We start from the raw sequence: 13,069 nt of genomic DNA on the forward strand, positions 1-13,069 counted from the left end.
ACCACTCAACCCTATCATACGCTTTACTCATATCCGTCTTGATAGCTAAAAATTTTTCCTTACACAAATTATTAGTGCGTAGCCCATGAAACATTTCCTGCGCAATAAGAATATTATCCGAACTTAACCTCCGAGAAACAAATGCCGATTGGGTCTCTGAAATAAGATTTGGTAGCAGGCCTTTCAACCTCTGACATAACACCTTTGAAATAATTTTATACCCAACATTACACAAACTTATCGGGCGAAGTTCAGTCATTCGATTTGGTCTCGCTGTCTTTGGGATAAGACAGATATTCGTCAAATTCAGCCGTCCATCAAAACTCCCTGTTCGCAGAAAATCATTGACCATATTAACCACTTCCCTCTTTATTATCGACCAAGACTGTTGGTAAAAAAGCGCAGTCATTCCGTCAGGACCTGGTGCTTTTTCCAGCTGCATCATAAATAAAGCCGTCTTTACCTCATCTTCTGTAGCAACTGCCATAAGCCGAAGATTCTAGGCTTCCGTCACTAAGGTTGGTACTTCCTCTAGAAAATCATCGAACTCTGTTGGCACAGTGGTCCGAAACAAATCTGTGAAATATTTAACCGCCACTTCTTCCACTTCCGGCTCTGAGTTCACCGAACTTCCTTCCTCATTATGGAGTCCTATAATCCTATTCTGAATACTCCTTTGTTTTGTCAAAGCATGATAAAATTTTGTATTTCTATCCCCACATGTATGCCATTTAGTTCTAGATTTTTGTTCCCAATATTGTTCCTCATCACGATACGCATCCTGCAATTTCCGAGAAACCTTTAGGACCTCTTCATTGGTTTTAGAAAAGTCATTTTGAATTTCCTCAAGAGCCTGTTGGAGAGAATCGATTTTCTCTTTCCCATATGGAGGATTCTGTTTCCTCCAGGCTGAGATCTCATGTCTACACCAATGAATTCTATCCACAATTCCACTCTCATCCCTAGCACGATTAGAGTTCCAACCTCGTGTAATTGAATCCATGAGCCCTTCTTCCCCTATCCATCTCTTATCAAAGCGGAAAAATTTCCTAAATTTAATAACTTTATCATCAATCGTAGCGACTATCGGTCGATGGTCTGAAGCTACCGTACGTAGATACTCGACGAAAGAGTATGGGAACAGATTGTGCCAATCATTATTTCCAAGTGCCCGATCGAGACGAAATTTTACCACCTATTGATATCTCCGACCACTCCATGATAAAGTATTACCCACACTTGAAAATTCCATATGGCCACAATTATCTATCATATTATTAAAATCTACAAATGTGTCTGCATGCCGAAGGCTACCGCCTTCTTTTTCATGATTGCCTCTAATCTCATTTAAATCTCCAATAATAAACCATGGTTCCGAACGGGCGATACCAATTCTTGTTAATCTCTCCCAAACTGGTGCCCTTAGGTTTTGATTTGGTTCACCATAAACGAATGACAGGAAAATTCGTTTTCCTTTATATTCCGTCTCAATATCTATAAGTCGATTACTGGCCGAGATAACCGTGACCTTATAACTAGAATCATAATACAACGCCAGACCTCCACTCCTACCCTGAGGATCAACCGTATGGAGATGGGTGAACCCAAAATGAAATTGAAAAGATTGAACAAACTAAAAGTTTTGTTTTGTCTCTGACAAATACAAAAAAGATGGTCTGTTCTTATAATATATTTCCCGTAAATAACTGATAGTCCAACTAGTACCGAGACCTCGACAATTCCAACTTAAAATCTTCATATGCTATAGACTTCCCATGACACTACTTCAAATAAACTACCACAAAAAATTTCACCACCTGGAAACCTCGCAATGACATCAGACCATATGCTCTCCGTACAAAAAAGAAAATCATCTCGCCAACTAATGAGCCATATAACATCATAATGCCGACACAACCATATACGTGTTGACATAATGTTTACAACAATAAAGAAATAAACTGAGACATCCCTATGCAAACGATCAAAATAAACTCTTGGCCTGTAAATAAACCTCATCCCACAAACCTCCGCCTCCAAAGTCTCCATAGAGACCATTTGAAAGCCATAGCCATACCAGACACAAAGAGCAGAAAAACCATTGAGATCCATATAACCAAGAAGTGAAAACAATCCGCCCCTGTTGATTCCAAGCATCCACGATCCCAACATCCCTCCGTCTCCTTGTTCCCAAGTGCTTCTCTTACTTCCAAAATAGAACCATGTCAACCACCTCAGAACCGTAACATAACACCACCCATCTCCTGCCAGATACCAATCCTTCGAACAGATAACATAGTCATAAGACCAGAGATCCCAAGGAGTTCCGCCGTAACCAAAGAAAAAAATACCTCCTCTACGTGTCCAACCAGGCCAACTGACAGCCTCAGAGAGATATCTAGCATAAGATTTTACATAAATAATAAAACTAAAACTAATATATACTTGATTCAAAGACAAGCACAGCCTCCACTCAATAAGGTTCCTGACACCACTATGTAACCAGACCAACCATTTATTCTTATAATACTCCACCCAAACCAAGAGCGGTACAAAATCAACACAGGAAAACAAAACCCTCGTAACACCCAGAGGACAAGCCAAGAAGCAAGACAAAGTACTAAACCAACACCCAACTTCAAAGGATTTCATATCAGAATCCGACATTATTCAAAACCAAAAAAACAAAACGTGGCCTGCAAACCCCTTTACTCCGTTAAGCTCTATGACTTACTAGCGGCCCTCTTCGCGCCTTTATCTCCAGCCTTAGCTGCCACCTTAGCCAGGAGCTTCTTACGTGGAGAGACAAACCCTGGTCCTAATCGCTTCTTGGAGGTTCCCCCAATCCCCACCTTAGCACCTTTCTTCAATGGAGCCTTTCCTTCATCAACCACATCCGTCTCGCCAGCATTAGCCTCCATACCAACATGATCTCCCCCCTCTAATTCTTCAACAACCTGATCTTCCTCTTCCATAACATCAGTGAGCTCCCCATGCTCCCAATCCTCTAACTCCTCTCCCTCCTCTAGCAGAAGCTCCGAGTCGGAGAGAAGCTCGCCCTCTAACATCATATTAGCATCATCCAAAGCCTGTGTATGCAATGCCCTCTCATCAAGCTTCTGCGCGGCATCATCACCCTCGCTCTGCATCTTCAAAGCCAGAGATCCAGCAAGCTCCACTCCCTCTCCTGTCGACACAAGATCATGCCCAACAGAACTAGATTCTTCAAACATAAGCGCCTTACGTGCTTTGTTATGTCCACCACTTCCTTCCGCCTCCACCCCTATTGGAGCTTCCTCTTCTGAAGACTTTCCAGCCCCTTTAAAGGCATCGAGCATAAGCTTGGAGGGATCTGGTAGCTGTTGTTCCCCTTCAGCAACAGTAGCAAGATGCTGACCCCGAATAACCACTCCCCTAGGCTTAGTACCACGAGACTGCATACCACGTCTCCTTTCTCCATATCCCGAGTCCCTGCCATTCATTGAGGAACCATCACCATAGCCTCTAGTGTGCTTGCCTTTGTAAGGATGAAAAGACCCGTCCTGCTTGGAACTACCTTGCTTCTCATACGCAATGCCTTTGCCCTTATCACCCACTCTGTTGTTCTGCGACCGAGTTTGCTGATACGCTCTACGTTCACCGCTCTGACTGCTACCGTGGGCCACCACCGCCTTATAGCTTGTTGCCTGAGCCCCATCACTACCCGGTCCTCCCCCAGCTACACCCAAAAGCTCCTCCTTGTGTAACCTCGGGCAACGAGAGCATTCATGAGTCAAGCAGAAACATTCAGTGCAAAACCCATAAAGCTTTTCATATCTGAGAGCCACCTTGATTTCCACACCTTCCTCAAACTCAATGTCCATTGAGAACACCAAAGGTTTAAATCCATCTATCTCCACCCGAACCCGTCCCTCCACGATATCAACCTGGCCCTGGACCTGGCCAATTGCTTCCCCCACGCTCTGGAAGATCTGAGCTGCCCTGAACTGAAGAGGGATATCTAAGACTCACACCCAAAACGTGATCTTAGTGGGATAATTTGGTTCTAAAACCGGCTTCCACCTCACTAAAGACACCATCCAGAAATCAAAGTGATAAGGCACCATCTTAAGGACCTCCGTGATATCCTCCTCGAGCTGGAACCTCCCCAGACCAAGATCCGTACCCACCACACGGCCCTCCATGTTCCAAATCCTCGGAAACACAAACAAGAGAACTTTCATGTCTTGTTTTGGAGGGTTCATACACCTTCCGATGAGGGTTCGTGCATATCGCGCAATGATCTCCGAGTTGTCAAACCGGGGGATCGAGATCCTTAGCCCCGACCTAACAACCTCCGCCTTCTTCTCTCCTGATTTAGTGATCCAATGACTTTGCTGAGACATGTTAACACGAAAAGGAAACAAGAGAAACAAACTGTTGTAAATAACTTGCGAAGACTGGAATCGAAGAAAGGTATGAAACTTGACTGAAACAAGAACCACAATATATAGTGAAACCTCCCGCAAACAAGAGTTAAAGACCAAATAACATATAAGATACCAATCTCAGATCACACCCGCAATCACCTCTTTAGAATTATAGAAAGTACCACAGATACACGAAAGCAATCCAAACATAGAAACGAGATATCCGTCATAGCCCCATTGAGAGATCCAAATCCCAGCCCCAATTACCAAATCAAAGAACATCCCACAAACCAAACAAGTCTTAAAAGAAGAAAGTAAATCTCTATCGATCAATTTCATCATCTCATAACAGAGAGTCAAAGCAATCAAGAAAAAATACCGTATTTTCTCTTTGACCTGAGACATCAAGATCAGAGGGATCCCAAATCCTGCGTCAATCATGTAGAAAAATGAAAAAACCTCCTCCTTTCTTCCTAAAACAACCCAGATCCAGAGATCCTCTCCGATTTTACCCCTATGCGACCATCTATTTCCGTTACGTAGACGTAGATCGCATCAATCCCTTGATTCGCGAAAAAACCTCGATACCCCATAATAATACCAATAGGAGGAGAGATCTCCTCATTCCGATCCATTCTGACCCTAAAAACCTCAACAACCCCTCGAGCCTTAATCGCAAAATCAAAATCGCCATTGCCGTCGCATGTCGTCATGACATGGCGGAGCTCATTTGTGTTTTGAAATTATTCATATAGTATCATTTTAAGTTATGATTTAACGATGTGGTTATTATATATTTTTTTTTCTTAATGTAAAATATGTGAAGTTTTGTATCTCGAGTATAAACTAATATTGACGATTTATTTAATCTATAAAAACTTGTAATATTATTATTATTATTACTTTTAAAAATAATTACAAGAAAATGTAGGAGATGGATTGCATCCCTCCACAAGGCCCATCAAATAACAGGCCGTAGCCCGACAATTTCAGTTGAGTTTAGTCGGTTTAGCGGCTAAAGACGTTGGCTCGACCCTAGAGTACTTTAAGCCAATCGGCTAAGATGATCAGTCGTACTCGGCTTAGACGAAATAATACCAAGGCCCGCATACTCGGCCTTTAGTGACAGGGCCCATAGGATAAGTGCGATTAGGGCATCACGAACAGAGGCGCTATAAGAGTGGAGGAGGACGCAACGAGCAGAGGACTTTTGGGACAACCTACACACTAAGCGGCTAGATCTAGGGTTTCTAAACGATCATTCTGATCTTGTTGCTTAGACCTCACATCTTGTCTCCTTATTTCCCATCAATCTTGTAACCCTTTGTCGGATTCTAATAAAAACGTCTTTAGTCACCCATCCTGAAGTTCATCATTCCGATCAACTGAATCTCGTACAAACAATTGGCGCCCACCGTGGGGCGACTAAAGTAACGTTCTAGATCTACATGGCTCAAGACGACGCCGCCTTCGGCGCTCCGGGCGAGGAACCGACCCCTACTCCTGCAGCCGCGCCACCCATTACCTCAGATTTCATGAGCTCCGTCATGGCTCGACTCGCTCGCCAAGACGAAGTCCAAAAGACAACCAACGACCAACTCGCTGCGTTTGTCGCGGCGCTCACAGCTCCTGACGGACAGACGAGCCGTTCCCAGCAGATACGACGCCGCCTCTTCAACACAAACCCTACGGCCACCGGAGCCGACCATGTCTCCGACGACTCGGAGCCCAACGAAGCCCTTCTCGCAGATGCTCTCCCAGCAGGTCCAGATCTCACTACAATACGCGAGCTCGCTGAGCTCAAACTCAGCCTTCAACAAATGGGCGAAAAGATCCACCAAGTAACCAGCGCAGCTCCCCAAATAGAGAGTGTACTCGCCGCAACCTCACGTACTCCTTTTACTCGCGCGCTGACTAGCGTGCAACTCGGGAAGATAGAGAAGCTGCGCCTACCCGAGTATAAGCCCGGCGGAGACCCGGTGGAGCATATGACAGCTTTTAACATCGCGATGGCGTGAGCTCGACTCCCTAACGACGAAAGGGACGCAGGTTACTGCCAGATGTTCGTTGAGACTCTTCACGAGCAAGCCCTGACTTGGTTCTCCCAGTTGGAGGAGAACTCGATCGGATGTTTCCGCGACTTATCAGCAGCTTTTCTCAAGACTTACATTATGTTCACCAAGCGCAGCGCCACTGCCTCTAGCTTGTGGAACCTCAACCAAACTAAAGACCAGAGTCTTCGCGACTACATGGAGAAGTTCAAAGCCGTAGTCTCCAGGATTGACATTCCAGACGGTATTGCCATTGACGCCTTGCGGAACACTTTGTGGGTTCATTCTAAATTCCGGGAGGATTTATACCAAAATCCAACTACGTCGCTTCAGAACGCTATCGCGCGATCCGACAACTTCATCCGAATGGAAGAAGATACCAACGCCATTCTCAGCAAGATGAACGCACCCAAAGCGCCAGCGGCTAAAAACGCCAACACGCGACAAGAGCCGCGCCAGCACGCTCCAAACGACAAAAACGGCCGCAAAGACGGATACATGTATGTCGTCAACGAGAATAACGAACCGATCTCTACTCTCGTGGTTCGCGGAGAGGGGTGGAACAAGTGGGTAAGAGAACTCGAAACATCCGACAAACAAGTCGACACTGTTTGCACCACCCAACCTACGGCGGGAGCCGAATCAGCAGCGGGGCCTTCCAGGACCATCGATCTCACCAAGCACTGCAAATATCACGACGTCAAGGGACACGATACAACGGAATGCAAATCTCTCTACGCACATTATCTCTCTTCTCTCGCGAGCGGCGGGTTTAAGTTCGAGCCCTTGAAAACTAAACCAAAGAACGGTAAAAGCTGGAGCAAGAATAAGGAAAGAAGAGCCCAACGCAAAGCCACAGGAAAAGGACAGCAAAACGATGTTTCGCGACGAGATGACGAGGAACAAGCCCCGAAGGATAACGGCGAGGGAGATTCCTCAGCCGACGAAGAGCACCCGGCTAACCGCAGACGCATCGAGGTGATACTCTCTCAGCAATCCTTGTCGTCCGATGAAGAGAACGACGATGCTCTTGTATTCGGAGATCTGAGAGACGTCCTTAAACGGAAGTTCGAATCAGAAAACGAAAGCACTTCCAAGCACAGAGATCTCCGAACAATGCTGGATGCACGGAAGTCTCGACGCATCTCGGCAAGCGACGCTAACGACAACGAAAGACCAGTTAGCGATCTCCGAGATAAACTCAATTCCGCCGCATGCGATCTTCGCGTAAAGCTCAACCGTTCAAAACCAACAGACTTACGACGACAGTTGGAGCGAGTTAAAGGTCAGTCTCAATCTTCACCACCCGAGACCAGCATATCCAAAGACCTCCGCGCCCTACTGGACTCTAAGCGAGTACAAGCGGGGCAGTCTTTGAACGTTATCATGGGAGGCTCCCCCCCTAACGAGGAATCAGTCCGTTCCGTGAAAGATTATCGTCGACAAGTCGCGACGTCCCAGAAATAGCCGACTAAACCGACAAGTCATCCTCCGATAACCTTCTCACCAGATGACGCTGTGGGTGTCCACACGCCCCATAATGATCCACTCCTCGTCGTCCTTGGAATTGGAGAGTACGATGTCACCAAAATCCTTATCGACACCGGAAGTTCCGTCGATCTCATCTTCCGAGAAACCCTGCAGAAGATGGGAGTCGACCTCGATGACATAAAAGCGTCCTCCAGAACGTTAACCGGATTCAACGGGTCTTCAGAAACTATCTTGGGAACGATCCGCCTCCCGGTGCGTGCATGCGGCGTTACTCGAACAGTCAAGTTTGCCGTCGTAAGCACGAAAACTCGATATCATCTACAAGAACCGCACTGCAGCAAAGTCACAGGTTCTTGCGGACTTCTTGGTCGAACTGGCCCCAGAGTTGGAACAAGATCTCGCACTCCCAAGTTTGAACTGGACGCTGCACGTCGATGGATCGTCGACCAACAAAGGAGCAGGCGCCGGAGTCCAATTACAGTCTCCGACCGGAGAGCTTATCAGACAGTCTTTTAGCTTTGGCTTTCCCGCTTCAAACAACGAGGCAGAATACGAATCTTTGATCGCCGGACTCCGCTTAGCAAAAGCCGTAAAAGCTAAACAACTAAGCGCCTATTGCGACTCCCAGTTAGTCGCCAATCAGTTCAGTGGCGACTACGATGCCCGCAACGATCGAATGGACGCCTATCTCAAAATAGTGCAAAGCCTAGCAGCAGAGTTTGAGTCCTTCGAACTCATCAAAGTTCCCAGAGGCGAAAACATCTGCGCCGACGCCCTCGCAGCCCTTGGTAGCAAGCTTCATGACCAAGTTAAACGAACAATCCCGATACATCGTATCGAGAAACCAAGCATCGATATTCTGACCGACAAAACCCTCATCGCCCAGGTTGTCGAGCCCATTGCTCCAGACGACGACGGATTTGGCCCAGATTGGAGAACTGAGTTCATCGACTACCTCTCGAAGGGGGAACTCCCAGCAGAAAACCCGCAGCGCCCATTACGTCGTTCTCGACGATGAACTGCACAGATGGACGGCGAGTAAAGTCCTCCTCAAATGCATCCATGGCGATGAGACAGCAAGGGTTATGGCAGAGACGCATGAAGGCGCTGGCGGAAATCATTCGGGCGGACGCGCGCTAGCAATCAAAGTAAGGAGCTTAGGGTTCTTTTGGCCGACAATGAACGCTGATTGCGAGTCATACGCGAGAAGCTGCGACAAGTGCCAACGACACGCCCCCAGCATCCATTGCCCAACCGAGATGTTGCGCACAACCACCGCCCCTTACCCGTTCATGCGATGGGCGATGGATATCATAGGACCGCTTCCTTGTTCCCGCCAAAGACGCTTCATCCTGGTCCTCACCGACTACTTCACTAAATGGATCGAAGCTGAAGCATACGCTCAAGTCACAGACAAAGAAGTCCGCGGTTTCGTCTGGAAAAACATTATTTGCCGCCATGGTCTACCTTATGAAATTGTCATCGACAACGGATCGCAGTTCATGTCAGGTAATTTCAAGGAGTTCTGTAGCAAGTGGAACATTCGATTAAGCCCCTCCACCCCTCGCTACCCGCAAGGTAAAGGACAGGCAGAATCCTCAAACAAACTCATCATCGATGGCATTAAGAAGCGTCTGGACCTGAAAAAGGGTCACTGGGCCGACGAACTCGACGGAGTCCTATGGAGCCACCGCACAACCCCGCGAGGATCGACTAAAGCGACACCTTTCTCCCTCGCCTACGGAGTCGAAGCAATGGCTCCTGCTGAAGTTAACGTTTCAAGCCTTCGACGTTCCAAGATGCCTCAATACGTCGAGCTCAACAAGGAGATGCTACTCGATGCCCTTGATGAGATAGAGGAACGACGAGACCAGGCTCTGCTGCGCATCCAGAATTACCAACACCAGATCGAAAGCTACTATAACAAAAAGGTTCGAGCCCGACCTCTGGAACTCGGCGACCTCGTCATGCGCAAAGTGTTCGAAAACACTAAGGAGTTAAATGCCGGCAAACTCGGCGCCAGGTGGGAAGGACCTTACAAAATCATTAAAGTCGTCAAACCTGGCTATACAGACTCCAAACGTCGCGCGGCGAAGAAGTCCCACGTTCATGGAACTCAATGCACCTACGACGCTTCTACCCGTAGGAGTATGTCTTAAAAAAAAAAAAAAAAAAAAAAAAAAAAAAAAAAAGACACCGAGTAGATGCACCCTATGGTCACTTCTACTCGACCGAGTAAATGCGCCACTCACGGCCACTTTTACTCGGGAAAAACGAACTACGAATGGCTTGATCCTCAACCGAGGTACGTAGGCAGCCTTAAACAGGTTCAGCTGTAACAAAAAAAAACCGAGTAGATGCACCCTATGGTCACTTCTACTCGACCGAGTAAATGCGCCACTCACGGCCACTTTTACTCGGGAAAAACGAACTACGAATGGCTTGATCCTCAACCGAGGTACGTAGGCAGCCTTAAACAGGTTCAGCTGTAACAAAACCAAAGTCAAAACCTTACCTAGATCTCAATCGAATAGATAATGGCTTTCATATCGAATGGCTCTCGTACCTCCAGCAGAGGATACGCGGACGCTCACACTCCTTTGCTTACAAGCTATGTCCTGATCAGACACTTGGCTCCAGGACCTTAAACAGTCGCGATTCACCTATGCCTAAGCATTGAACCGACTAAACAGAGTGAATCCTTGCCTTTTCTCGACTAAAATGTAACGGCTTAGCTACCCGGTTACTTAATTGTCACTGAGGAAACGGACAGAAGAACCTTCCACTCTTATACTCAACTCTTTGTTAGCAAAATTGGACAACTTGTTATGAGTAGATGCACCCCCGTGGTCACTTCTACTCGACCGAGTAGATGCCTTGGATTAACTCCAAATCGAAACATGATAACAGCCGAGTAAAACCAATTACCGGTTCATCACTTGTCCATTTGCAAAAGGTTAATGATAAAAATCTGATGTTTCCAAACACTACAGATAGGCCGAAAGCACGAAGAAAAAAGAGAGTCTAAAAACACAACAACAAGGTCTGTCAAGACCACAGAAGAAAACATCCTATTATTACATACAACGAGATCAAACGACAATGTCTTGGTCGTCCCTGCTCGGGGCAAGCGGTTCAGCCGTTTCTTCTTCAACGGCTTGAGCGTCAAGGTCTTCAACCTGAGCAGGAGGGTCTGAAGCTGACAAATCCCGGACCGTCTCTTTGATAAGTGCCGGCGACGACCTGTTCTCTTCCTCACCCACCTCGTCCTCTTCTCGCTCCTCGGACGAAGAAACCAGGACCGGATCTTCGGCGGCTACATTCCCTGTGTCTGCTTGAATCGCGTCCCCGGTCGCCTTGAGATCGTTCCCGTCAGGACGCTCCTCGGTGGGAGTTCCTTCGGGAACGACCATACGCTCCGGCGGAGCGGAAGTGATGTCTATCATCGGCTCATCGACTGGATCTTCGGTCGCCTCGCGGGAAGTGATCAGCTGGGAAGCCGATTCGTGGCCAATCAAACCAACGTTCGATCCGTACGGGTCGAGTACCCCCATGAGATCTTCACTTACAAATCGAGAAGGGAGGTTGAGAGGAGAGAGAGCAAAGTCATCCTCGGAGAATGGCTCAAGACGGAGCTTAGCGACCTCAGCCTCATGCACCTTCTCCTGTTCCGAAAAGATGTCGATCATACTTTGCGGGATCTCAGTCCCGCTATCTCTTATCATCTCAAGGCACTTTTTCGTCCCTGAAGCCTGCCCGTACAGACTCTTGGCCTTCTCTAGCGCGTTAAGGCGATCCAGATAACCCTTCATCTTATCAACGCAGCGAGTAGACTTGTCCGCCATAGCCGTTTGAACCTTGATCCTCTCGCGGGTGACCTCCTGCACCCTAGAGTTCCTCAGACGTTTCCTCTCCTTGATCAGCGTTTCAACGACAGCCCCCCTCTCTTCCTCGAGCTCGGCCTTCTCTCCCTCAAGGGAAGCGACCAACCGCTCTAAGCGAGCTTTCTCGCGTAAAGCTTCCTTCTTCGCAAGACGGTCAGACTTCAGCTTCTCTTTCAACTCCTCAAACTTAACCCGGAGGACCTCTTTCTCTTTGACCGCTTGGTCGCCGGCCTTTTTGTTTTCGGCACGTAACCTCTCGATCACGCCCAACCTGGTTCGTGCGAGCTTCTCCGAGGCGCCCAGCTGGGTCATCGTCTGCTTCAAGGTGCTATCGTACTTCTCCACGAGATAATTCATGCTCCCGTCACTCTGCATAAAGCAATAAACACTTAAAAAATTTGCAAGAAAGAAAAAGCAAGGGAAAACGAGGTTACCCTTTTGCTCGCCACAGCTGCATCAATATACTCCTTCTTGAAATACAAGTCATCGAGCGGCGGCAACTCCTTCGTCCCGCCACGGATCTGACGGGTTAACTCCGCGCATCGAAGCGGGTTCAGCACCAGCGGAGTCCTCTCGTCGTACAAGAATTCTACGCGATCCGGGAATCCTCTTCCCGACATCTGCGGAAGAGAACCTCCACTCTCACCATCTTTCCCCCTCGCGGCAGAAGAAGGGGCTCTTTTACTCGATGGAGATCCATCCTGAGAGCCGCCTCCGCTTTTAGAAGGGCCCTCGGGAACGGGGGTCCCATCACATCGACCTTCATCCCCCGCGGCTGTCCTTCTAGTCTTCTTCTTGGGACACCCTTCAGATGACCCCCGAGTAGAATCGATCGGGTCAAGTCTTCCTATATCATCACTCCCCATAGCCGCTGAGGTCCCCGCTGGTTCCATAAAAGTCTCCTCGCGAGACCTCTTCTTGCCGTCTTTCTTCTTCTTCTTTTTTTTCGCCGCGACTTCAGAGGCATCAGCGGAAGACGGGGCCATCTCTAAAGGAACATTCCTTTCAAGAGTAGAAGGCTGTTCCTCTGGGCTCTGTTTCTTGCTTTTGGTAGCCCTTTCCTTCGGAGGGCTACGGGCTGGAGGCTCCGAGTCCGCGTCCCCATCTGCGCGAGTAGGTCTGACCTCCGAAGTACCAGCAGAAGACGAAATCATTTGGAGCTTCCCTCTAAGCAGCGCGCTCAAATCCGGGATTCCCTCCATCTCTCTGGCTTTGTCGAGAAGTTTTTGCTGCT

The 13,069-nt window shown here is 47.8% G+C and overlaps 1 protein-coding gene across 1 annotated transcript; it reads right to left on the minus strand.

Annotated features, from left to right (window-relative positions):
• Positions 1-2,499: 2,499 nt before the first annotated feature.
• Positions 2,500-5,139, minus strand: LOC106345835. Its single transcript, XM_013785025.3, has 2 exons — positions 4,789-5,139; positions 2,500-4,376 (listed from the first exon to the last, which is right to left on the minus strand). The coding sequence occupies exon 2, from the start codon at positions 3,861-3,863 to the stop codon at positions 2,724-2,726; it is 1,140 nt and encodes a 379-aa protein (XP_013640479.1). The 5' UTR covers positions 3,864-4,376; positions 4,789-5,139; the 3' UTR covers positions 2,500-2,723.
• Between the last annotated feature and the right edge of the window lie 7,930 nt (positions 5,140-13,069).

The sequence above is a fragment of the Brassica napus genome, chromosome C7 (assembly GCF_020379485.1).
Source record: "Brassica napus cultivar Da-Ae chromosome C7, Da-Ae, whole genome shotgun sequence".
Classification (NCBI taxonomy): domain Eukaryota; kingdom Viridiplantae; phylum Streptophyta; class Magnoliopsida; order Brassicales; family Brassicaceae; genus Brassica; species Brassica napus.

What these genes read in the sequence shown, in the direction of transcription:
- LOC106345835 (XM_013785025.3), bottom strand. Translation starts at nt 3,863, where the DNA reads ATGGACATTGAGTTTGAGGAAGGTGTGGAAATCAAGGTGGCTCTCAGA.